The sequence below is a fragment of the Dryas octopetala genome, chromosome 7, assembly GCF_963921425.1.
Source record: "Dryas octopetala chromosome 7, drDryOcto1.1, whole genome shotgun sequence".
In the NCBI taxonomy this organism is placed as follows: Eukaryota; Viridiplantae; Streptophyta; class Magnoliopsida; order Rosales; family Rosaceae; genus Dryas; species Dryas octopetala.
The window spans coordinates 14,397,860-14,425,591 of NC_141372.1; the positions used below are offsets into that span (position 1 = coordinate 14,397,860).

General features: G+C 34.8%; 3 protein-coding genes across 3 annotated transcripts; all 3 read left to right on the plus strand.

Moving 5' to 3' along the window:
* Positions 1 to 11,125: 11,125 nt before the first annotated feature.
* Positions 11,126 to 14,880, plus strand: LOC147279936 (uncharacterized). Its single transcript, XM_086252097.1, has 2 exons — positions 11,126 to 14,021; positions 14,273 to 14,880. Exons 1-2 carry the CDS (start codon positions 11,126 to 11,128, stop codon positions 14,674 to 14,676), a joined length of 3,300 nt encoding a protein of 1,099 aa, XP_086108223.1. The 3' UTR covers positions 14,677 to 14,880.
* A 1,189-nt stretch (positions 14,881 to 16,069) lies between these two features.
* On the plus strand, positions 16,070 to 17,458 carry LOC147279937 (annexin Gh1-like). Its single transcript, XM_086252098.1, has 3 exons — positions 16,070 to 16,235; positions 16,491 to 16,609; positions 17,234 to 17,458. Exons 1-3 carry the CDS (start codon positions 16,070 to 16,072, stop codon positions 17,456 to 17,458), a joined length of 510 nt encoding a protein of 169 aa, XP_086108224.1.
* On the plus strand, positions 16,148 to 20,286 carry LOC147279938 (zinc finger CCCH domain-containing protein 65-like). Its single transcript, XM_086252099.1, is given in 10 exon segments — positions 16,148 to 16,235; positions 16,491 to 16,609; positions 17,234 to 17,446; positions 17,732 to 18,255; positions 18,556 to 18,624; positions 18,805 to 18,933; positions 18,979 to 19,029; positions 19,485 to 19,625; positions 19,820 to 20,033; positions 20,036 to 20,286. Coding segments are annotated over 7 exon segments (1,362 nt in total). The 5' UTR covers positions 16,148 to 16,235; positions 16,491 to 16,609; positions 17,234 to 17,446; positions 17,732 to 17,748.
* The last annotated feature ends 7,446 nt before the right edge of the window (positions 20,287 to 27,732 follow it).

Below are 27,732 nucleotides of genomic sequence, written 5' to 3' on the forward strand. Positions count from 1 at the left end.
AATTGAAATTGTTTTATTGTTTACTTTTAGTTACAATTTGAAGATTTAAAGATTTGAGGATTAAAGTTCTGAAGATTTTTGTTAAGTTTCAATTATAATTGAAAAAAATGCCCAACGCTATGAATTCAGACTGAAACTGAATTTAGTCTTTAGTGAAACTGAATTAATGTAATTGTTTTTGTTTTGTCAAGTAAAGGTGTAATTATTAATTTTTTTTTTCCGTTGAAAATAATGGTGTAATTATTCTTTTATTCTAGTTAATAATAATGTAAATTTTTTTTAGTGTAACTGAATTTCTAAAATTCAGTTTCACTAATCTACGTCAGAGTGTGTCAGCGTGTGTCAGGAGGGTAATTTAAGAATATAAGTTATAGGGGGTTTTGAGAGAATTTCTAGATGGGTGGAGGTTTAGGCAAAGTTTTTAGGTGGCTAGGGGGTTTTATTGTAATTTTTTTATGAACAGTACATGATGGCTTGGGGTTTTGGGATAGCTAGAGAGTTTTGGGATAGTTAAGGGGTTTTTTTTAGATCTTTTAGATGACAGGGGGTTTTGGGAGAATTTTGGGATGATTAGAGGGTTTATAATTAAAACCAAAAAATTTAAGGGAAACTTTCATTCCAGTTTTTTAATTATACCTTTTACAGACTGAAACCTTAAGACTTTTAAAATTATAAATATACTGCTGCAAATTTTTTTATAGGATTCCAAGCCCAAAGGTTCGACAGTTCATTTTTGCTTCTCCCTCGAGTGCTTGACGCCTCTGCTCAAAATCACAGAGTTAAAACCTAAGTCTCATTCTACACTATATAAGGGTATGAGCTGAACCCATAAAGAAAAAACCTGACAGTGGTCAAAAGGCTTTATTTAAAAAAACAAAACAAAAAAACCATAGATATTCAGTCCATAAAAGATACATAAGAAGGTGTAAACTCTAATTTTCTGAAAAAAAAAATTTAAAAAAAAAAGAAGCAAAAAGTATAAAAATATCCAGATTTGAGACCCCAAGCCACCCGATTCCAGCGACCCATTGCATAGCTGCTGTAATAATCATCTCCAGCGAGCTCTCTATTGCTGATTCTCTTTTTCCACACCATCAAGCACTGTCAATTCCCTGTCCAACATCCAATGAAATGCAAAATTTGCATTAAAAACTTTGAAGATAAGACAAAAAGACTCGACTCAAGTCTAAGTCTATGAAAAACATCCTCCACCAATAACATCCAATAAAACTCTCACATCTATCAATTTCATTGTTAACTTCCATGAGAAGATGCAAAATTTCCAATTTATACTTTCTAAAGGAAACAAGTTTCTCAATACCTCTAAGCTCAAACGCTACATTTGTCAAAGTCATTGAGTATGATAACAAAAAAAAAATAAAAATTGCTTGCTCTCTATGGTTTGACTACCTGATAGAAATGTGCTTCTTTCCTACTTATATTTCTGCTTGATCTTTTTATCAATCTTTTGCTATGGCTAATATGTACGTACTTTATAAAGTTAAATTTGTTTTTTCTTGTGAGAAGTTAAAAAGAATAAAACAAGGATTTTGTTTTGTTAGATGGTTTGATAATTGATAATATGTGTTCTAAATCTTGTGATATACCATCCTTAAAGAGTAGACTCCACAAAGCTCGAAATACTTAGTAACCAATTCATTTGGCCGAGATAATTAGATATGCAATTAAGATTAAATACTACTTTTCTTTCTTTTGTTATTGTTGGGTTTTTTCCGCGATCATTGAAGTTTGAAGCTTGATTTTACTTTAACCATATATATATATATATATATCTATTGTTTGATAAAAGACTAGCTAGATTATCATATGATTTTTTTTTTTTTTTCTGACTAGGATTCTTTAAGATTTTTATGAATGAAATATGTTTTTTTTTCTTACCAATATGAATGCGATATGTTTGAATATGAGTAACAGTGAACATCGACAAGGTCCACAACCTCCGTCTGAGGAAAAGTCGACTATGAGAATGAATTTTCAGTCATGCATGTGCATCATGAGCTTGAAGATTCCTTTTTACTATCAATTTTTAAATCAATAAACCTAACCCACACCCTCATTTTAAGACCACTAAACTAAACTTTAGCTAATTAAGTTTGTACGTTCTTGTATAAGTCTTGATGTGCATTGTAGACCAAGGAGCCAAATTGTCTTGTTTGACATGTTGGTCACTTCACTCTGCAGTCTGCACCAAAGCTTGGTTTGTGTAAGAAGTAAATAATGTATTTGTGATTGATGATCCGATTTTCTAAATTATTCGTATTTTTATATATAGATCCAACGCAGACAATAAACCTAGTCCTAATTAATAATCAAGGAAAATATCCCTAAATCCCTATTATCACCTCAAATTCTCAATCCATATATATTACGCACCACATACAACAAAACAAATAGAACAAATTGAATGATTTTTTGGTCATGTCACATGTGCATGAGCCCAAATATTCCCTTGTTGTCAATTCTTGAATTAATTAAACCAATGCACATGCTCATTTTAGTATGTACAAAACCAAGTAACAATCGTGTTAAGCATACCAGTATGTTACAAGACTGTACACGTGTCAATAGTTTTAGTAGTTGTGCTGTTAATTCGTATACTTTGATTGTAGCCAATGATAAGCTGACATGTGGCTTAGTTGTTAGAAGTCGATCTGTTAGAGAAATGGTTAGCATTGTGACACAGTTAGCTGGGTTGCTTCTCGATGTTCTGTGTATAAATAGATTTCAGATCCTTGTGTAATCACAACTTGACCATTAATGAAAACTGTAGCTTCCTCTTCTTCTATACTCTTTCTTTTTGTTGGTAGTTCTTTTTAGAAGTTCAATCTCTTTCTCTTTTTTCCTCTCTTTCTAGCTCCCTTCCTTACAGGACCACTAGACCACTGGGGAAAGACTCTTTTTTTATTGTAATATTTTTTTTCACTGTAATTAACTTTTAATGTAATTGTTTTTTTACTGTAAAGTCTATAATTATTTTTTATTCCAATTTTTTTTATTGTTTTTTACTGTAATTCATTTTTTAGTAAATAATTATAAACCCCCTAATTCTACCCTAGTTAATTCATAGCTAGCCTCCAACCATTCTTTTAGTTAATTCATAACTCCCTATTCTACTTAAATTTTTGCCTAAACTCCCTAGTCAATGAATATACAGCTATTATTGACTTTCATTTTTGTTGTAATTTCGATTGTGCCCCTTCCCATTATGATTACTACACATGTGCACGACCCACTTTCCAATTTCATTTATGTCATTCTCTCCTTCCCCTTTGTTTCTCTCTCTTTTGTGTTCTCTCTCCCTTTCTCCCCTCGCGGCTGTGTCTGCGCGTGCTCTGTCGTCCGGTGACAGTTGCCGGCGAGACCGATCCTGATATTCTCATCTCTCCTCCCTCTTCCTCCCCCTGTATTCCACTCTCAATGAAAGCTAGCGTCGACGCCGGATCAGGTCTAGGTAGACCCGAGCTCCCTAGCTGGCAATCTGCCGATTCCGGCAATGATGAAGTGCCGGACCACCATCGATGGCTTCCTCTCGTCGTCCCAAGTCCACTGGTGCCATCATAAGATCTGAATGACCCCTAGGCCCGCCATTTCGAAGGAGAGAAGCCAGCGACATCCTCGCCAGCGATCTCTGTGTTTCGGCAACCATTTTCGTCGAGTCAAGTACCATCTTCTTCTCCTCGTTGTGCTCTTCACTTATTTGTGTTTGGATCGGTCCAAGTAATTGTTGATGAATAGAAAAACCCCAAATCAAACCTCACGGCCACTGCGACGGCTCCGCCGTGAGTGGTGGTGATTAATACCTAATTTTATTCACTTTAATTAAAATCTTTTAGCAGTTACAATTTCTATTACCTTTCCTGTGAGTTCCAAGCATATCATATATTTGTTTGATTTACCGATGATTTAGAATTTGGGGACCAATTGAAATTATCTAGAAATTATTGTGTTGAAAGTTCCAATACAAACGGAGCATACAAAAAATTATGTCCATGAAATCTTAGTTTAATTTTTTGTTGTAAAATATCATAGTTTAATTTATGAGCTAATTGCATGGATTGTCTTCATGGTTGTGCGTGTGTGCTTGCTTGGAATTTCTAGTATTCATGTCATATATATAAATTCTTCTCTTTTATTTTTTCATAATAATTATTTTGCTTTTTTTTCTGCTTGTTTTGTTGGAATAAGGGTTATACATATGTATGTATGTATGTATGAATAGTTGTACAAAGCGTGATTTAACAATGAACGTTTTGTTAAGCTCTGATTATATGCTTCAGAGAAAGTTTCAATTTATATTCAGCTTCAGTTCGTATTCAGTTTCAGTTCTGATTTAGCTTTGATTTATAATCTATTTGTTATATATTCTGTTTTAGCTTTGATTTATAATCTATTTGTTATATATTCTATTTTAGCTTTGATTTTTTGTTCTTGAATAGGTCTGTTGCTTTGATTATAGTGTTATGTTATTTTGTTATTGATCTCTGATTAATTATATGCTTCAGAGAAAGTTTTAGTTCAAATTTAGTTTCAGGTAATATTCAATTTTAGTTCTGATTTAGCTTTGATTTATAATCTGCTTTAGCTTTGATTTTTGTTCTTGAATATGTCTGTTGCTTTGATTATAGTCTTATGTTGTTTTATTGTTGATCTCTAATTAATTATATGCTTCAGAGAAAGTTTCAATTCAAATTTAGTTTCAACTAATATTCGGTTTCAGTTCTGATTTAGCTTTGATTTATAATATGTTTGTTATATAATATGTTTTAGTTTTGATTTTTGTTCTTGAATAGGTCTGTTGCTTTGATTATAGTGTTATGTTGTTTTGTTGTTGATCTCTGATTAATTATATACTTTAGAGAAAGTTTCAGTTCAAATTTAGTTTCAGGTAATATTCAATTTCAGTTCTGATTTAGCTTTGATTTATAAACTGTCTTAGCTTTGATTTTTGTTCTTGAATAGGTATGTTGCTTTGATTATAGTGTTATGTCGTTTTGTTGTTGATCTCTGAATAATTATATACTTAAGAGAAAGTTTCAGGTAATATTCAGTTTCAGTTCTGATTTAGCTTTGATTTATAATATGTTTGTTCTATAATATGTTTTAGCTTTGATTTTTGTTCTTCAATAGGTCTGTTGCTTTGATTATAGTGTTTTGTTGTTTTGTTGTTGATCTCTGATTAATTATATGCTTTAGAGAAAGTTTCAGTTCAAATTTAGTTTAAGTTAATATTCAATTTCAGTTCTGATTAGCTTTGATTTATAATTTGTTTTAGCTTTGATTTTTGTTCTTGAATATGTCAGTTGCTTTGATTATTGTGTTATGTTGTTTTATTGTTGATCTATGATTAATTATATGCTTCAGAGAAAGTTTCAGTTGAAATTCAGTTTCAATTCCTTGTAGCTTTGATTTATAATCTCTTTGTTATATAATATGTTTTAGCTTTGATTTTTGTTCTTGAATAGTCTGTTGCTTTGATTATAGTGTTCTGTTGTTTTGTTGTTGATCTATGATTAATTATATGCTTTAGAGAAAATTTCAGTTCAAATTCAGTTTAAGTTCGTATTCAGTTCCAGTCGTATTCAGTTTCAGTTCTCATTTAACTTTGTTTTATAATCTGTTTTAGCTTTGATTTTTATTCTTGAATAGGTCTGTTGCTTTGATTGTAGTGTTCTATTTCATATTTTTTCGATTAAAATTCTTTTATTGTTTACTTTTAGTTATAATAAGAAGATTTGAAGATTTGAGGATTGAAGTTTTGAAGATTTTTGTTAAGTTTAAGTTGTAATTGAAAAAAATGCCCAATGCTATGAATTCAGACTGAAACTAAATTTAGTCTTTAGTGAAATTGAATTGATGTAATTGTTTTTATTTTGTCAAGTAAAGGTGTAATTATTAATTTTTTTTTCCGTTGAAAAATAATGGTGTAATTATTCTTTTATTCTAGTTAATAATAATGTAAATTTTTTTAGTGTAACTAAATTTCTGAAATTTAGTTTCATTGATCCACGTCAGAGTGTGTCAGAGTGCGTCAGGAGGGTAATTTATGAATATAAGTATATAAGTTATAGGAGATTTTGAGAGAATTTCTAGATGAGTGGGGGTTCAGGCAAAGTTTTTAGGTGGCTAGGGGGTTTTATTGTAATTTTTTTATGAACAGTACATGATTGCTTGGGGTTTTGGGATAGCTAGAGAGTTTTGGGATAGTTAAGGGGTTTTTTTTAAGATCTTTTAGATGACAGGGGGTTTTGGGAGAATTTTGGGATGTTTAGAGGGTTTATAATTATAACCAAAAAATTTAAAGGAAACTTTCATTCCAATCTTTTAATTATACCTTTTACAAACTGAAACCTTATGACTTTTAAAATTATAAATAAACTCTTATAAATATACGACTGCAAATTTTTTTATAGGATTCCAAGCGCAGAGGTTCGACAGTTCATTTTTGCTTCTCCCTCGAGTGCTTCACACCTCTGCTCAAAATCACAGAGTTAAAACATATGTCTCATGCTACACCAAATAAGGGTATGAGGTGAACCCATAAAGGAAAAACCTGGCAGTGATCAAAATGCTTTATTGAAAAAAAAAACCCATAGAGATTCTGTCCAAAAGAGATACATAAGAAGCAAAAAACCTGGCAGTGTAAACTCTAATTTTCTGAAAAAATTTTTTTTTTAAAAAAAAAAGAAGCAAAAAGTATAAAAAAATCCAGATTTGAGACCCAAACCCACCCGATTCCAGCGACCCATTGCATAGCTACTGTAATAATCATCTCCAGCGAGCTCTCTATTGCTGATTCTCTTCTTCCACACCATCAAGCACTGTCAATTCCTTGTCTAACATCCAATGAAATCCAAAATTTGCTTTAAAAACTTTAAAGATAAGACAAAAAGACTCAGACTCAAGTCCAAGTCTATGAAAAACATCCTCCACCAATAACATCCAATAAAACTCTCACATCTATCAATTTCATTGTTAACTTCTATGAGAAGATGCAAAATTTCCAATTTATACTTTCTAAAGGAAACAAGTTTCTTAATACCTCTCAGCTCAAACGCTACTACATATGTCAAAGTCATTGAGTATGAAAAAAAAAAAATTGCTTGCTCTCTATGGTTTGGCTACCTGATAGAAATTAATGTGCTTCTTTCCTACTTATATTTTTGCCTAATTTTTTTATCAATCTTGTGCGTTGGCTAATATGTATGTACTTTATAAAGTTGAATTTGTTTTTTCTTGTGAGAAGTTAAAAAGAATAAAACAAGGATTTCGTTTTGTTAGATGGTTTGATAATTGATAATATGTGTTCTAAATCTCGTGATATATCATTCTTAAAGAGATAACTCCACAAAGCTAGAAATAATTAGTAACCAATTCATTTGGCCGAAATAATTAGATATGCAATTAAGATTGAATACTACTTTTCTTTCTTTTGTTATTGTTTTTTTGTTGGATTTTTTCCTCGATCATTGAAGTTTGAAGCTTGATTTTACTTTAACCATATATATATATATATATATCTGTTGTTTGATAACAGACTAGCTAGATTAGCATATGATTTTTTTTTTTTTTTATGACTACGATTCTTTTAAGATTTTTATGAATGAAATATGTCTTTTTTTTCTTACCAATATGAATGCGATATGTTTGAATATGAGTAACAGTGAACATCGACAAGGTCCACAACCCCCGTGTGAGGAAAAGTCGACTATGAGAATGAATTTTCAGTCATGCATGTGCATCTTAAGCTTGAAGATTCCTTTTTACTATCAATTTTTAAATCAATAAACCCAACCCACACCCTCAATTTAGGACCACTAAAACTTTAGCTAAGTTTGTACTTTCTTGTATAAGTCTTGATGTGCATTACATCATGGAGCCAAATTGTCCTGTTTGACATGTTGCCATGTTGGTCACTTCACTCTGCAGTCTGCACCAAAGCTCGGTTTGTGTAAGAAGTAGATAATGTATTTGTGATCAATAATCTGATTTTCTAAAAAGAAAAAGGAGATTATTCGTATTTTTATATATAGATCTATTGCAGACAATAAACCTAATCTTAATTAATTATCATGAAAAATATCCCTGAATCCCTATTCATCACCTCAAATTCTCAGTCCATATATTACGCGCCACATACAACGAAACAAATAGAAGGAATTGAATGATTTTTTGGTCATGTCACATGTGCATGAGCCCAAATATTCCCTTCTTGTCAATTCATGAATTAATTAAACCAATGTACACGCTCATTTTAGTGTGTACAAAACCAAGTGACAATAGTGTTAAGCATACCAGTATATTACAAGATTGTACACGTGCAATAGTTTTAGTAGTTGTGCTGTTAATTCGTTTAGTTTGATTGTAGCCTATGATAAGCTGACATGTGGCTTAATTAGTTGTTAGAAGTCGATCTGTTAGAGAAATGGTTAGCATTGTGACACAGTTAGCTGGGTTGCTTCTCGATCAATGTGCAATGTATAAATAGATTTCAGATCCTTGTGTAATCACAACTTGACCATTAATGAAAACTGTAGCTTCCTCTTCTTCTATACTCTTTCTTTTTGTTCTTTCTCTTCAATCTGTTATCAAATAGGTCCCTTTAGTCTTCCTCATCCGTTCATCATGCAATAACAGTTGATTGAAATCTCCTTCGATCTCTACCCTCTTATTCACGCTATATATATATGTCATGAGGACTTGAAGAAAAAAATAATAATTTGGATTTAACTTAATTTATACATCGACAAAGATAAGATCGAGCAAATTAAAGACTAGCTTTGACTCAAGTGTATGAAATTTCTTTCTTATAGGCACAACCATACTGTTTTGTGTCTCTAGCTATCTGTGTGTGTTCAGTAAGTAGTTTATTGTAACTAAAATTTGAGAGTGTTTAAGTTTGTTTTTTTTTTTTTAAATAAAACCAAAACAGACAATTAATACAATGATAAATAAGAAGAAACACTTAAAAAAAAGAACAAACTGTTGTGTTCTAAAATTCATACTCCAGTTATATGTTTAGGCACACAAGATTCAGCATCTTCTACTCCAATTCCAATATGTGTTTTTTACCATCTTTTTCTTTTTTGGTATAAAGTGAGATTTTTGCCTCATTGAAGGTTGAACTTTAACTTTAAGATTTTCATGGATGCTTAGGATGTGACTAGTTTGTTGATTAATTAGTAACAGTGGACATTCACAATCCCCACAACCAATGCAACGAAAAGTCTATAAGAAGGTTCCCCTCAACCCCCACTTGGAAATGAATTTGTAGTCATGCATCTGCAACATGAGCTTAATTGGAGATTCCTTTTGGTTGTCAATTCTTGAATCAATTAACCTAACGCACACGCTCATTTTAAGGCCACAAAAACATTTAATAGAAAAATAAGATTAATTTAACTAAGCTCATATTGATGATGTACTCTGCTCGATCTTTAGTGTTTCCTATTAATTTAACCAAACCTGATGTATAGATAACCTACCTACATTATAAGGAGAAAACCTCACGAATAGGTAAATTTAGTATTTATACAATCTCACATATAGGTAAATTTCGTATTTATACCATCTAATCGATCACAAGGTGCATACAAATAGATAAGGCTTATTCACACCATTATCCCCTATAAGATACACTTTTTCTCATTTTGCCCTCTAAAACTTAAATCTTCTCAAATTGCCACCTGAACTTCACACAGTTGTTGCAAAAAACCCTATGCCGTCAACTTTGTCAATTTATCCATTAAAATAGCTGACGTGGCACCTATATGACATGAGTGAGACCCTTTTTTAGTTATGTAAGATCCATGTGGACAAAAAAAAATAATAAAAAATAATTTTTAAACTAAAAAATAATAAGATCTATGTCAATTTTTTATAATTCTTTGTGTCTACATGGATGTTACATAACTAGAAAAGGGTCCCACACATGCCATATAGGTGCCACATCAGCTTTTTTAACAAAAAAATTGATAGAGTTGACGGCATATGATCTTTTGCAACAACTGTTTGAAGTTCAGGTGGCAAACTGAGAGGATTTAAGTTTCAGGGGGCAAAGTGAAAAAAAATGTATCTTACAGGGACAATGGTGTGAATAAGCCAATAGATAAACATAAAAAACCTAATTAATAGGTACAAATACATGAGTGCTTGACCTAACATAGATGAGATATTTTACCTCAAACAAAGACAAAATAATCTTCAATACCTATAAACTATATTTGGTTGACAGTGATAAACCCATACTCCTTTTCCATCACAAAATTATAAAAAGCAAACCTCAAGAATCACACAGATCTGAATATGATCCATGAAAACAGTTTAAAAACCTAAAAAAAATTAAGAAAAGATAAATAAAGGAACATCACGAAATTAGGCTTTGTATTAGTATACTAACAGGCTTGTATCAATTACATCAAACAACACTATCACTACAGCTATCAGTTTCATTGCATCTAAACTTTTTTTTTTTTTTTTTGGTGACTTGGGGCCAAAGGCCCAAAACAGAAAACAATTTGCAGCTAACTTTATTGAGGAACATAAGTGAATTTACTATATTTCCTATTATGGGCTGGAATGAATTGGTTGATTGCTATGTTTCCTATTACATGCTTATTTACTAATTTCCCTTTCCTATATGTAGGAGATACCCAATATGTAATCAGTATGGGAGAAAATATATTTTACTTTTTTATTGTTAATTCCATCTGATAAAACATGCTCTCTGGCTTATTTTCTTATATTGCATGAATTCTCACTCTTTGCAATTCACCTGTTGATATATAGTAATTATATACATGCTTGCCGTGCTGTCACTCTTCTCCTGTTCTTAGTCTTTTTCTACTCATATGGATGAGCTGTTCTTAATTAGTCTTTAAAGATCACAGACAAAGACTTTGACTCAGGCGTATGAAAAACTCCAAAGAAAAGAAATAAAGTGAAAGAAATATTGGAAAGACTTCTGAACCCTGGAAGACTTACCAACTTATTACAGAAGAGAGAACAGGGCCCTTAGAATAATTATAGCTAATACAGGGCAGTTGGCACTATAAATAAGTCCTCGAAGTAGTATAAACGTACATTATATGCACCAAAAAGAAAAACCATGACATCTTCAAAAGTACCTTGCTCTGTTGCTTTTTGCCTTCTTATCTTGTGTGTTCAGCTGATTTCATCATCAAACTTTGCTTTTGCTTCTGCTGCTCCTACTGAAGCAGAGGCTCTTCTCAAATGGAAAGCCAGCTTTCATAATCAAACCCAGTTCAATAATCTCACCTCATGGACTTATCTTCCCAGTAACAATGCCACCAATTCTTCCACCAATCATAAACCAAATACAAGCCCATGCATTTGGGCTGGGATTTCATGCAACGCTACTGGAAGTGTCACCAGGATAAACCTTACCAACTCTGGTTTACAAGGTACGCTACATGAATTTTCTTTCTTGTCCTTCCCTAATCTTGAATATCTTGACCTCAGCATCAATCAACTCTTTGATCCCATCCCACCTCAGATCAGTTCCCTCTCAAAACTCGTTCATCTTGATCTCTCTGACAATCAGTTGTCTGGGAAAATTCCACCAGAAATCGGTCTACTAACAAATCTTACCATTCTGGGTCTCGCTGCAAATAATCTTTCTGGTTCAATCCCAGCATCCTTTGGTAATTTGAGAAATCTTATCCTTCTCTATATTTGGAGAAATAAGTTTTCTGGAACTATTCCTAAAGAGATAGGGAACTTGAAGTCTCTGGTGCAGCTAGATTTGAGCGAGAACCAATTCACGGGTTCAATTCCTACTTCATTAGGTGATTTGAGAAATCTTACCATTCTCTTTCTTTGGGGAAATAAGTTTTCTGGAACTATTCCTAAAGAGATAGGGAACTTGAAGTCTCTGGTGGATCTAGAGTTGTGCAAGAACCAATTCACGGGTTCAATTCCTACTTCATTAGGTGATTTGAGAAATCTTACCACTCTCTATCTTTGGGGAAATAAGTTTTCTGGAACTATTCCTAAAGAGATAGGGAACTTGAAGTCTATGGTGGATCTAGAGTTGAGCTACAACAATTTAACAGGGCCTATCCCTCCAAATTTTGAAAACTTGGAAAAGCTAACCACGTTATACTTGTCCAACAATCGACTTTCTGGCACTATTCCTAAAGAGATAGGAAACTTGAAGTCTATGGTGGATCTAGAGTTGAGCGATAACCAATTCACTGGTTCAATTCCTACTTCATTAGGTGATTTGAGAAATCTTACCTATCTCTATCTCGCTACAAATAAGCTTTCTGGAACTATCCCACCAGAAATAGGAAATCTCACAAGGTTGGCAGAATTGCAGTTGGCTTATAATCAATTGGTTGGTTATTTGCCCCAAAACCTTTGCCAAGGTGGATCACTCGTAAACTTATCAGTAAACAACAACCATTTGACTGGTCCAATCCCCAAAAGCATGAAAACTTGCATGAGCTTATTTAGATTGCGGCTTGATGGGAACCAATTGACAGGCAATATATCTGAAGATTTTGGTGTCTATCCAAATCTTCATTTTATAGATATAAGTGAAAATAAACTTTATGGTGAAATCTCACACAATTGGGGGCAGTGCCGACAGTTAACAGCCTTACGAATAGGGGGAAACAACCTTACTGGTAGTATATCACCTAAAATTGGCAACGCAATCCAACTTCAAGAACTCAATCTTTCTTCAAATAGTTTAGTTGGGATTATCCCAAAGGAGTTTAGGAGATTGACTTCTTTGCAAAGGCTGATGTTGGATAGAAATCAATTGTCCGGTCGTGTACCCTTAGAATTTGGATCACTGACTAATCTTGAGTATCTCGACTTGTCCACAAACAAATTCAATGATTCAATTCCTAGCCTTTTGGGTGACTTGGTCAAATTATTCTATTTAAATTTGAGCAACAACCAGTTTAATCAAGGAATTCCAGTTCAGTTGGGGGAATTAGTTCACTTGACCCAACTTGATTTAAGTGGTAACTCGCTTGGAGGTAAGATACCATCAGCAATGGGAAATTTGGAGAGTTTGGTGATGCTGAATCTTTCCCACAATAATCTTTCTGGTTTCATTCCAACAAGTTTTGGAGGTATGCACGGCATGTTAAATATTGACATATCCTACAATGACTTGGAAGGTCCCCTTCCCAACATCAGCGCATTTCAAAATGCTTCCCCAGAAGCGTTACAAGGCAACAAAGGATTGTGTGGCAACGTTGGAGCTTTGCAACCCTGCAAACATGGCTCAAAAAAGGAAAAGGACCACAAACTCATATTTGTAATCACATTTTCTCTTGTGGCAGCACTTTTCCTTTTTTCTTCTATATTTACAATTGTCTTTGTAGTAGAAAGGGAAAAGAAGCATCAACATCTAGAAGAAACCATTGCGCATGAAGAGGTTTCTTTTTCAGTTTTAAACTTTGATGGAAAAACCATGTATGAGGAAATCGTAAGGGCAACCGAGGATTTTGATTCTAAATATTGCATTGGGAAAGGAGGACATGGAAGCATCTTCAGAGCAAATTTGCGATCCGCCAACATAGTTGCCGTAAAGAAACTCCACCTTCTATGCAATGGTGAGAAGAATTTTCAAAAGGAGTTCTTGAATGAAATAAGGGCACTAACAGAGATACGACACCGAAATATTGTGAAGCTTTATGGTTTTTGTTCCCATAAACGGCACTCATTTTTGGTGTATGAGTATCTAGAAAGGGGTAGCTTGGCCACAATTTTGAGCAAGGAAGATGAAGCTAAAGAATTGGGGTGGAGAAAAAGAGTGAATATTGTTAAAGGTGTAGCTCATGCCTTGTGCTACATGCACCACGATTGCTTGCCACCAATTGTGCATCGAGACATATCAACCAAGAACATTTTGGTGGATTCTGAATATGAGGGTTGTGTTTCAGACTTCGGCACTGCTAAGTTCTTAAACCCAGACTCAACTAATTGGACTGCCCTTGCAGGCACATACGGATATGTGGCACCAGGTAATATTGTGGTTTTATGTCTTTTATATTATTGTATATTTAACATGTTTTATGGTTTTATTTTTAGATCAATGATTCGTTTTCATGGTTAGGATGAGGTTAATTAAGGATAAACATGTTACATGTCTAATTAATCCGTGATAGCATGATACAATTTATGCAAGATATGATTAATTTTTTTAAACTTTCATTGAATAGTTATTGCTACATACTAACAATGCCATTGTTATATGAGCTTTTTCTTTAAGCAGAGCTTGCTTATACAATGGAAGTGAATGAGAAATGTGACGTGTATAGCTTCGGAATAGTAACACTGGAAATAATTTTGGGAAGGCATCCGGGAGATCTTCTCTCATCTGTAGCATCAGGGTCATCGTCATCATCATCCTCATCGTCTTCATCTGCATTACCAGCCAATCAAATCCCTATTCTAGAGTTTTTGGACCAACGCATTTCCCCTCCTACACATCAAGAAGCGGGGGAAGTGCTCACTCTTGTGAAGACAGCATTTGCCTGCTTGAATGCTAGTCCGCAATCTCGTCCAACAATGAAACAAGTTTCTCAACACTTCTCAGCTCAAAGGCTGCATTTGTCAAAGCCATTGCGTATGATAACCTTTGGTGAATTGCTGGCACTCCATGGTTTGACTATCTGAGGAATTTGCTTCTTTCCTATACATATTTTACTTTGTGTGTCTTCTTCGTAGAAGAAAGGTTCTTCCTAGATGTTTTCTTATTGTAATCTATTTCATGTACTTGTGTGCTATGCTTCTTGTATAATGCATGTAGGATGCCTCAATGTTAAAAGTGTGGCTTTTCCTTGTGAGAAATTATAGAGAATAAAACAATGGCTTCTTATATGCCTACACTTTATATGAAAAATGACTAGCTACAATACAATAAATATAAACAGGACCAATACACTCTTAAAGACTACCAGGTACGTTGAAACGTGGCAGTAATTACAGTGGCCTTACTATATATGGAATATGGACAGCTACAAAGAAAAAAAAGGCCACGTACAGACTCATATACAAACAGAGCCATTCTCGTTTTCAATTTTCTTATACAGAGAGAGAATCAGAAAGCAAAAGTGACAATGTCGACCCTTCGAGTCCCTAATCAGTTAGTCTTGAGTTGCTCACATTCTTTGGATGCAGAAGGAACTTGATGCTTCTGCATCGGAAGACTGTGAGCAACTCAAGTTCCTTTATCTTTCTGATCATTAATTTTCTCCTTCGCACCATTTCTTTTTCCGATTATAATCCACCACCCTATTTTTAATTGGCTTCAAGATTGATTCTCGACCAAGTTGACCAACCCTATTTCACTGGTTCGATTGTTAATGTTAACTATGACGTAAATGATCTGATAATGGAAAACGAGCCGCCTTGTTATTCATTTTTATTCTTCTAATTCTATACGACTCTGTTGTTAAGCTTGTATGTGGGGTCATCTAGGTTGGTGAATGGTCCATGTGAATGTAAACGATGATCTGTTAAGCTTGTTTTACATGTTGATCACTTCACTCTTCACCAAAGCTTTTTTCTTTTTCTTTTTTTTATCAGAGGAAGATAATGTATTTGGGATAATTCATCTGAAACAAAAAAAAAAAAAAAACGATTGCTATATATAGATATATAACAGGTTTGTAAATAATCTGATTTGACATGAAAATGGTTTTGACATGGACTGTTTAAGAGGGAAGGATGAGTATTTGTTAATGATGAAAATCCTTAGAGGAAGAAAATTAAGGCTATTCAGTTCTTACCGTTAGAAAGCGTGTCCTTTGATTGCAGAAGCAATATAGTGAAGCTAATTATTAGATCTGGTTGATTCTTGAAAATGTAGTATTAATTTTCTAAATATTAGACCTGGCTTTGGAAACGATTTGAAATACATTTCAATCATTGTCTGATGTGCAATTTATAGTCACTTTTAACAGCATAATTAAATTATTTTACCGCTAATAGTTTAGACCAGAGTTGTTATCAATCACTTTCATGTTCAGGTTGTTTGGATTTATGTAATCTTAAATTTTTTATCAATATGATTGCAGGAAGGGGGACCAATGAGGTTGATCATATCCATTTTGGGGATAGAAATGCTGCTCAAAGAAAGGTTATTCAAAAAACGTATGCTGAAGCTTATGGTGAAGATCTCCCTAAGGAACTGAACAATAACTTTCAAGTGACTTTGAGGCCACTTTTGGAAGGTACTTTGTTTTACATTAGTTGTGTTCATTTAACTGCATATGTTTTACATAGACTGATACCATGATTCTTCCAAGACAAGGCAGCGCATATGCTATCAATATTTGCAGCTTTCTGTTTTTCTTAATTGGATATGAATCCATGATACTAGTTTTCACAAGCTTAATCTTTTGGCTAATTAACTTATGGGAGGAAGTAAACACATCCATTGATAGTGCTAACATATATATTTGGTTTTCTGAATTTCTCTAAATCAGAGGGGGTACTGCTTTGGACACTTGATCCTGCTGAACGCGATGCACTTTTGGCCAATGAAGCTACGAAGAAGAGGACTAAAAACAGTCAAGGTTCTTGCAGAAATAGCCTTCCTAGACAGGTAGACTTTAAATATATTTGTAATTCCTAAACCAGTTAAAAGGAAAATAGACTTCCTAGACAGGTAGACTTTAAATATATGTGTGAGTGAAAATGATTATTCATATAATGGCTGGTGGAAATGGAACAGAGTTATCCCAGTCTCAAGGGCAATAAAGAAAGGTCCTAGCAAAGAACTGGCTATAGTCATCCATTGATAAGCCTTCTTTTTTCAAAATGTTCAAGGCTTCCTCCACAATAGCCTTCTTGTTGGTTCTCCTAGTTATTGGAAGAGGTAGCCTATACCCCTCTCCTTTTCAAACGACTCAATAAAATTATAAACTTGCTTCTCAAAAAAGACAAAAAACATATATTATAAACTTTTTTTTTCTCTTATTTATTTATTTTTATCTCAAGAATTGGTTTGGATATCACCAAAACTTGTCGATCTAATTAATGTTTGCAGCATTTTAAAAACAGTCTGAACTATGATCATAATGTTGGTTGTAGATTTTGCAAATGAAATAATGGAGGAGGAGGAGGAAAATGGAAGGGCATTTCAATGTATCAAAGTTTCTATTTCATTTGAGAATTTTTTTCTCCTTGCAACAAAGAGAGATTTACTGTCAAACTTTGCTCTTCCCAGCTTTTAGCACCTCTTGTTAGCGCATATAGATATGAGGGAGATGAGGTGAACATGACTCTGGAAAAATCAGAGGCTAAGATACTCCATGAAAAGATCTCTGAGAAGGCCTACAATCATGAGGATATTATCAGGATGTTGGCTACACGGAGCAAAGCACAGATCAATGCATCTCTCAATCACTACAAAAATGAATTTGGGAATGATATCAATAAGGTATGGAAGTGAGTTTTATATAACTATTTTTGGCCTGGTATCCTCGAATTTCTTTTCGTGCTCTTTACATGATTCTGTTATAAGCTTTGCAAAATGCCTTTGTAGTCTGGAAGGTTAGACTTTTCTTCTACAGAATATTGGTTTTGTGTTTCAAGACTTTTCTTAAGGAAAAAATGCTTCAGTTGTATAGTTAGTATTAACAGAATCATGATTGGTTGACCAAGATGATGACCTTTGCTTCATTTCTCATCATTGTTGTTGTAAAAATCCGTCTGGAGAAAATAGCTTGCACAAGAAATGGGATGACTTCTCCCAACCATATGAATGATAGAGATATTGAAGAGGGAGAAATTTCTGGTGATGACGGTACGGATGACCGATCAATAGATATGATTTTGCATGATACAGTAATGTTTGAGGAAAAGAAGGTCAATGAGGTGCAAATATGTAAAGATGCAATTGGTAGAAAAGAGCACCCTTGTGAGGAAGCAAATGGAATATATTTTGACTACGATTCCTTTCTGGTGGATACTGCTGACAAAGTAAAAAATGGTGGAGGAGTGGAACTCAGAGAAAGTAAAAGAACTGAAAGCATTTGTAGACCAGGAGTTGTTAAGGGTAAATATATGAAAGCTATAAAGGCAGATGACTTTGATCCTTTGGTAGAGAGTGGAAGAATTGAAAAGAAAAATAGCCGAGTTAGGGAGGTTATTGGCTGTCCAGCATTTTGTACTAGTAATCTACCATTGCATGAACAAGTCTCAGTGAAAAATACAGCTGGAACGCATGGAATCACATCTGAAGAAAAGGTATCTTTTTCACTTGTGTATTTTCTTTTCCTTAGATGCATGTCCATATATTGTGTTTTGTTTTCGTAAATTCTGTTTACTCATACCAACGTAGCTGTTGGCATGGTACATTTTGTGATGTATCAATATGCCACCTTCATTCTTTGGAGTTGCTGCTCAATTCATTGAGCAGAAACTCTACCACATACATACACATTGCTCTTCTGCCAGAGAGTCTTGAGTATGAATTAATTTTTAGTTTGACACATTGCTCTTTTGGTCCATATGTAACCAGTATGGTTTATTGGTGGTCATGTGCAGTGGGATGCCATTGCCTGTAATAAGAAAAAGCGTGGTCTTCCTTCAAAGGAATCAAAAGAAAGGAAAAAGGTATTACATATTAGTTATTACTTACATTGCAAAGAGATCTTATTGCAAATCTCTTTGGAACCCCCATTTGGAAAAGTAATTGAAAAGTTTCTCAATATGTTCAGTGCTTAAGGGCAACATATTGTAGCTGCTTGTAAATGTACATTGATATTTGTTTTTCATGAACAATGCACCTTGCAGGCAAAAGACCGAAAGAAACGAGCAGAAAAGAACAGGAAACTTGGTGTTAAAAGGCTGAAGCTGCTTCCAATACAGAAACCAAAAACTGTAAATTATTGCCGCCATTATCTAAAGGGAAGGTGCTACGAGGTTGAGCTTTCAATTCTATCAATCTTGTTTGTTTTTGTTTCACAGGGTGAAAAATGCAAATTTTCACATGATATGGTGCCTCTAACAAAGTCCAAGGTATGTCAATTGACTGGATTCTTAATGCTTTCTCGTGGTGCTAGTTGCTTTAATTGAAGGATTTTTTTTAAAGATCGCTTCTTTTACCACCCCCAAATTTTTCATCCCACCTCTTTGTAAAATTTTCAATTACACTTTTATCCTTCTATGAATTGCCTAAAATGACAAACATTAAACAAAAATGAAAAATGGAACTGGAGGCTGGCATGGCCGCCATCATCCATAACTAACTATAAAACATTAAAAAAAAAAAAAAAAAGGGTAGGCTGGGTATTTTGCAAATATTGGTGGGTGTGTTAAGCAATATGATTTTTAAAATTTTAATAGGAGGTTTAGCAAAACAGATAGGTGGGATGAGCAGAGTGGGTGGTGGTAATAGAGGTACTCTATAAATGGTACCTAAACTCTATGAAGGATATAATGCACTTTCCTTGTCTTGTTTTCTGGTGTTGCAGCCCTGCAGTTTTTTTGCACGTGGGTTATGCATGAAAGGGGATGACTGCCCATATGATCATCAGCTTATCAAGTATCCCTGTGACAAATTTATTGCCAATGGTTTCTGCAGCAGAGGTGATAAGTGTTTGTATTTGCACAAGGTACATTCTTGCCTGTATAAGATGCTACTTTGAGCCACTTATAATGTAAAGCCTGCTTGGCGAGTTCTATCACAGTATATTGCATGTGTAAATTAACTGACTATATCTGCCCTGAGTTATCATTAGCTCTTACCTAATTCAGTTACTACTAAAATAAGTTATATTTTGCTGATCAAATTTACAATTTTTCTAAGATGACATCCAAGGAAGACAGTGCAACTGCTGCTTGCAAACCTGAATTGACGCCTTCCTCGGTGCAAGGTAATTCTGGATCTGCACAAGTGAAAATCGGCTCTGCCTCCCACAAGAATGCCCATACTCTCAGTAATACTGAACTGAATGCGGCAAGGGCTCTGTTGAAACAACCTGTTCTGGCTACCAAAGGACTTTGCTTCTTCTCTACTGGAAACCATCATTAGTTCAGTCTAGTATGTATAAACAAGAAGCCTTGACCCTGGATAGGAATACTGGTACCAAAGCTGGGAACTTGATAGACCAAAGTCCATCAAGTTCCTTTCAAAATTCAAATGACATTTTGATGAGAACACCACCAGTAGTCACTCCTAAAGGAATAAATTTCTTATCATTTGCATTCTTTTCGACACTTGCATTTGCAGCAAAGTATGTGTTGAACAATGATGCAATGGTGAACAGAGAGTAGAAAATGAGAGTGAGGAGAGAAAGAGATGAAATCACAAAATGTGCGTGATGCTCTACATCAGCCCACCACACACAAATCCATTGTATTAGAGTATATTCATGTAGGACAAGAATAACGGTTACAAAGCAAATAGGTGGAGTGACTGTGATCACCTCAGCACCAAATCATGCAACTGTCCTATAAGACAGTGCCATCTGTCAGCAAATTAATACAACCAAAATCGTAACTAATTAACTAACTAAGACTTGCATTAATCAGCTACTTGAATAACTGGAATTCAATTAGAATGCTTAATTCCAACACTCCCTTCTAAGGTTTTAATTGAATTCACTCCCAGCATACTCCTCAGTAAACAGAACCTATCCTTTGCTAAAGCCTTGGTGAAGATATCAGCAACTTGATCTTCACTCTTGCAGTATAGAAGATCAATCTCCCCTTCCTGCATTGCCTCTCTGATAAAATGAAACTTCCTTTTAATGTGCTTTGATCGTTGGTGAAACACAGGGTTCCTTGTCATTGCAATAGCAGAGGTGTTATCACACATTATAGTGGTTGGATCCACTTGTTCTTCACCAAAGTCTTGCAAAACAAACCTCAACCAGATAGCTTGAGTAGTGGCTTCTGCTGCACTCATATACTCAGCTTCTGCAGTGGATAATGCAACACTTTGTTGCTTTACAGATGCCCAAGAGAAGACACCACTGCCAAAGGAGAATGCATAACCAGAGGTTGATTTCATGTCATCTTCATCACCACTCCAATCACTGTCACAGTAGCCAATTAGAAATGCTGATTCCCCCTTTTTGTATAGGATTCCATGGTCAATTGTACCACTGATGTACCTCAGTACCCTTTTGGCAGTTCCAAGATGCTTGGAAGTTGGACAATGCATAAACCTAGCCAGCAAACTAGAAGCAAACATTATGTCTGGTCTAGTTGCTGTTAGGTAAAGCAAGCTGCCAATGATTTTCCTATATAAGGCTTCATCTGCAGCCTGACTTCCATCTTCTTTTCGAAGCTTATCTGTAGTAGCAAGTGGGATTGACACAGGCTTGCAATCTTTTAAGCCAAACTTCTCCAGCAAACTTAAGGCATATTTTCGTTGGTGAATGAATATGCATCCTTCCTTCTGAACAACACCAATGCCAAGAAAGTGATGTAGTAAACCCAAATCTGTCATTTCATATCTTCTCATCATTTCTTGCTTGAATTCCTCCAACATTTCCTTATCACTCCCAGTGTATACAATATCATCCACATAGATGGATACAATGAGTGTGCCTTTTCCCATTTTGTGCCTCACATACAGAGTTGCTTCACTTGAACTCTTTTCAAAACCACACTGCACCAGAAATGAATCAATGTTGCTATACCAAGCTCTTGGAGCTTGTTTGAGTCCATAGAGGGCCTTTTTTAGTTTGTACACCTTGTCTTCTGCATTTGAAATCACAAATCCCTCAGGCTGTTCAACATAAACTTCTTCCTCTAATACTCCATTGAGAAAAGCTGATTTTACATCTAGTTGATATAGCTTCCACCCTTTCTGAGCTGCAAGAGCAATTAAGGTTCTGATTGTATCTAATCTAGCTACTGGTGCAAAGGTCTCATTGAAATCCACTCCTGGCTTTTGAGTGTACCCCTTAGCAACCAGTCTAGCTTTGTGTTTCTGTATTGAACCATCGAGATTAAGCTTTGTTTTAAAAATCCATTTCACTCCTACAATAGGCTTATCTCCTGGTCTACACACAAGTTCCCAGGTATGGTTTTTCTCTATCATGTTGATCTCATCTTCCATGGCCTTTTGCCATGCTTGATCTTTTGCAGCATCAAGGTAGCTTTCTGGTTCAATGACACTAAGTTTGCAATGAGCAAACACTTCATTCAGGTTCTTCCATTTTAAAGGAGTAGTGTCATAAGTCTCAGCCAGAACAATCTCATTTCCAATCTCATTTCTAGAGTTGACTTCAGGTGAATCTGACCTCAAGGAATTTCCAGCAGCAGGAGAATCATTGTTTGGGGATTCCTCCACACTGTGTTGAGTTTGATTTGGCAAATCTGAGCTTCCAGACATATCTTCTTCAAATTCTCCATCTGTCCAGGGCACAGCAGCATATGTAATCTCTTCTTTTTCCCAATTCCACAAAGCTGACTCATCAAACACAACACTTCTAGAGACAATAACCCTGGCTGTTCTTAGATCATACACCCTATATCCCTTTTCCCTGATGCCATAGCCTACAAAGACTCCCTTCTGACCAGATTCATCTAACTTATGCCTTCGTTGAGATGGAATATGAGTGTAACAAATGGAACCAAAGATTCTCAAGTGTTTGACTCCAGGCTTCCTTCCACTGAATTCCTCAAATGGAGTCACATTGTTCAAAGCTCTAGTGGGACATCTATTGAGTAAATAGACTGCAGTATTGACTGCTTCTCCCCAAAAGTGCTTAGGCATTTGTTTTTCATGTAGCATTGCCTTAGCCATCTCTACAATGGTTCTATTCTTCCTCTCTGCAGTGCCATTTTGTTGGGGTGAATATGAAACTGTTAGTTGTCTTTCAATTCCACATTTTTCACAGAATTGGTCAAATTCCAAAGAGGTATATTCTCCACCCCTATCACTTCTCAATTTCTTGATCATGAATCCACTTTGCAGTTCCACCATCGACTTGAACTTCTTGAATACATTTAACACTTCAGATTTACATCTCAGAAAGTAAACCCAGCACATCCTGGATTTATCATCAATAAATGTGAGAAAATATCTATTCCCACCAATAGTTTCAGTCATTGGTCCACAGACATCTGTGTGTACCAATTCAAGTAGATTAGATGCCCTCTTAATCTTCCCTTTGTCAAAGGCTTCTCTGTGGGACTTGCTTACTGCACATCCTTCACAAATATGATTCTTTCCAGCAATCTGAGGTAGTCCATACACCATATTCTCATCCTGCAATCTTAACAAGCTGTCAAAATTCAAATGGCCATATCTCTTATGCCATTTCCAGGAGGAGTCAATGACAGTGGCTTTGTTTGCCATTTCAAAACCAATGTCCTCGAGAGCAAGTGGAAAACACCTGTTCCCTTTCATCTGCACACTCACAATTAGATTTTTGAAATCTTTATCTCCATAAATGTTTGCAGAAAAGTCTCCAAAGATCAACCAATACCCATGCTCGACCATTTGTCCAACACTCAACAAGTTTTCATCTAATCCAGGTACAACCATCACTTCAGTAATGTATCTTGTGCCATTCTTGGTTTTAACAGGTAGTGTGCCTTTGCCAATTGACTCAACAAGATCACCTGTCCCCATTTTAACTTTGCATCTCACACTTCGATCAATGTCCACAAGTAGAGACTCACACCCTGTCATATGATTACTGCAACCACTATCCAGGTACCACACATCTTTGCAATTCTCCACAGATGCTTTATGGCATGCATAAAACATAGTGGCAGCCTCTTGTACCTGATTGGCATAGTTGGCAACCTGTCCCCTTTTACTTGGTTGATGGCAGTCCTTCATCATGTGCCCAAATTTCTCACAATTGTGGCATTTGATTTTCCCTTTGAACCAACATTCCCCAAAATGCAGCTTATCACAAATTCTGCATTTGGTCTTCCCTGCATCTGTCCCAACTCCTTTCACATTTGCATTTGGCTTGTTTTCCCACTTCTTGGGTTTACCCTTCCAGGCACTTTTCTTTCCTCCACTTTGATTGTAAGCTTTGTTTTGAGGGTTTTGAGAGTTTGATGAAACACTCATGCTGGCTAGAGCCTTCTCAGCATAGCCTGAATCCTCCTCATGCCTATCCAATCTGAGTTCATAGCTCTTAAGTGATCCTACAACCTCATGGACTGAAACTGTATTTAAATCAACAGTTCTCTCAATAATTACACACATGGGATCATATAGTTTTGTTAAACTAATCAGGATTTTCTGTACCATTCGTTGGTGAGGAAGAGTTTCACCAAACTTTTCCATTTGATTGGTTAAGTCAAAGAATCGAGTAAAGTATGAGGACAAAGTTTCATTTTCCCTCATCCTCATATATTCAAATTCTCTACGCAATCCTTGAAGCTTCACTGACCTGGTTTGTTCATCTCCATGATACTCATCTCTGAGTAAATCCCATGCTCCTTTAGCAGTGTCTTGATTCACAATTCGAGGGAAGATCTCCCTTGAAACAGCACCTTGAATGATTCCTAAGGCCTTTGCATCCTTCATCTGTTGCTCCTCAAGGTAAGAATCAACTTCCTCTTCGTCATCCACACTAGGTGCTTCTCCATCCTTCTTAGTTTTCTCTTTCTTCTTCCTTGATTCTGGAATACAAACTCCCTTTTCCACAAGCTTCCAGATCCCATAGGATTTGAAGATTGTAATCATTCTGACTCTCCAGAATTCATACTCTGTTCCATCGAAGATGGGAGCTCGTAGCTCACCATTTCCAGATCCAGCCATAGCAGCTGAATGTTGAGATTTTCACGTTGGATTTCTCACTCACTCTTCACAGAACCAACGCTCCAGCTCAATGAATCAAGACCATGGCTCTGATACCATGTTGAACAATGATGCAATGGTGAACAGAGAGTAGAAAATGAGAGTGAGGAGAGAAAGAGATGAAATCACAAAATGTGCGTGATGCTCTACATCAGCCCACCACACACAAATCCATTGTATTAGAGTATATTCATGTAGGACAAGAATAACGGTTACAAAGCAAATAGGTGGAGTGACTGTGATCACCTCAGCACCAAATCATGCAACTGTCCTATAAGACAGTGCCATCTGTCAGCAAATTAATACAACCAAAATCGTAACTAATTAACTAACTAAGACTTGCATTAATCAGCTACTTGAATAACTGGAATTCAATTAGAATGCTTAATTCCAACAGTATGAAACCAAAAGGATGAATCAGTCAATTGGTTCTACAGTACTCTGGTTGATAGGGACACTAAGAATAGCAGTATGAGTGAAGGTTTGCAGAATGACACTGCAAAAGCTCTTAAAATTTTGGATTTCTTGTCCGGTATTGGTAGTAAAACCAAGCAGTAGATGCATTTGCATGGTGTTTAACAGAACTGAGTCCTACACAGGATTGGATGGCAAGAAGGGGCTCCTCCTGCAGCCAGAGTTAAGATTTTTGTTTCTTCAGTTTCGTAAAATATACCAGAAAAATTACAAGGCTAACAAGTAGCATCTCGCTGCCCCTTCTATTTTCAGCAGCTTTTGACAAGGTACAGTTTGGATTTTTTTACCTGTGAACAGTATTTTCTTATAGGCTGAGGCAACTGCGCGGATAATAGGTCAAGGCTAACTTGGATATAACGAGAAGAACTTGCCTGCACGCCCAATGACACCAGCTGGCATCCCCATCCCTCCCTCTATCTCTTTCTCTCTCTCTCCCTTTTTCTTTCTCTCTCTCTCCCTTTTTCTTTCTCTCTTGTGATACCACCTGTCCCCTAACACGGGGCAGGTAAGTTATTTTCTGGATATAACAGCTAGTGTTTGAACTTTGAACACCCATCACCCTATAGTTACTGACAATTAATTATGTTAAAATTATAGTTATATATACGGCATTTGTCGTATGTTACTTGTAAAATTTTAATACACTAATATAATAAATTCATACACACAAATTTAAAGAAAAAAACAATCTTAAACTCAAAAAATATGATATTACTGCTAAAAAAGTTCTCTTATAAGCAAGAGAATCTTATTAATAGCATAATACCAATTAACATTTACATGAGCCCAAAGTTGGATTGAAAGTAGGGGTGGGCATGGTGTGGTTCGGCTCACTTCACCCCGAGAACCATGCACCGCGCCATAAATGTTTTCTCGGTGTGGTTCGGTGTTGTAAACCGAACAAATTAGAGAAAAACCAAACCAAACCAAACCATTGCAAAGACGGTTTGGTTCGGTGCATGCACGGTTTTAAAATAAATACAACCTACTTAAAACAAAGTTAAGAACCTACTTAAAAGTTAAAACAAATACAATCTGCTTAACACTTGAAAGTTACTAGTTTACTACAACAACAAAAATAACTACAAGTCTACAACCAAACAAAGTTAAGAACATGCTTTCTTAATTTCTTTAGGCATTACAAGCCAACCAAACAAAGTTAAGAACCTGCTTTCTTAATTTCTTTAGGTTTGTCTGATGACTTGAATCACTTGATGAGTGAATGTCTTCTTTTTTTTTGGTTGGAGAGTGAATGTCTGAATGAATATGTGATTTACTGATTTTGTCATTTTTTATTTTTGTTTTTGGTCTATTGACTTATTGAGTATTGACTCTATTGACTCTATTCTAATATTACAGACTTTACACTATTAATTATTTAATTAGTTTAATTTAGGTATGCCACTGTCTGATGAGTGAGGAGTGATTTCTAAGTGATTTTGTGATTTTTAATTTGTTCTTTTTGTTTTTGGTCTATTACAGTATTTATGTATTACTCTATTTGTTTGGTTTTTTTTATTTTTTCTGTTTTAGTTATTTGGGGTTTCGTTTGGGGTTTGGGTAGATTGGGGTTTCATTTGGAGTTTTGGCAAATTGAGGTTATATCTAATATAAGATTATAATCTATAACTATATATATATATTATATAATCTATTTGTTAGTCTATTTGTTTGGTTTTTTTAATTTATTTTATTTGGCATTTCGTTTGGGGTTTGGGGAGATTGGGGTTTCGTTTGGGGTTTGGGTAGTAGGGGTTTCATTTGGAGTTTTGGCAAATTGGGGTTATAAGTTATAAGTTATATCTAATATAAGATTATAATTTGTAACTATATATATTATATAATCTATTTGTTGGTCTATTTGTTTGGTTTTTTTAATTTATTTTATTTGGGGTTTCATTTGGAGTTTGGGAAGATTGAGATTTCGTTTGGGGTTTGGGCAAATTTGGTAATAAGTTATAACTATATATAAGATTATATATAAGTATATAACTACTATAGAGTAATTAGTATAGTATATATATAACTATATACTACTATAGTATATACTAGTATACTACTATAATTATAGATTACTTATATAGTTATATATAACTATTGTAGTATGTATACAACTATATACTAAGTTACTAACTATATAGTTATATACTAAGTTTATATATAACTCTATATGCATAAAACATTATTATATAGACTATAGACTATAGAGTATATAGAAATATAATACACTACACTAATTTTATTATATAAGATATAACTAAAATTATATACTAAAACATTATTATATATATAATATTAAACTCATAGGGTTATATAAAATGTATTTTAGGGTCTAAAATAAAAATGTATAAAATATGTATAAAAATGTATAAAATGTGAACAAAAATGTATAAAATGTGCATAAAAATATGTAATTATATTTTTTAAAAATTACTCGGTTTGGTTCGGTTTGGTTCGGGTTAAATGAG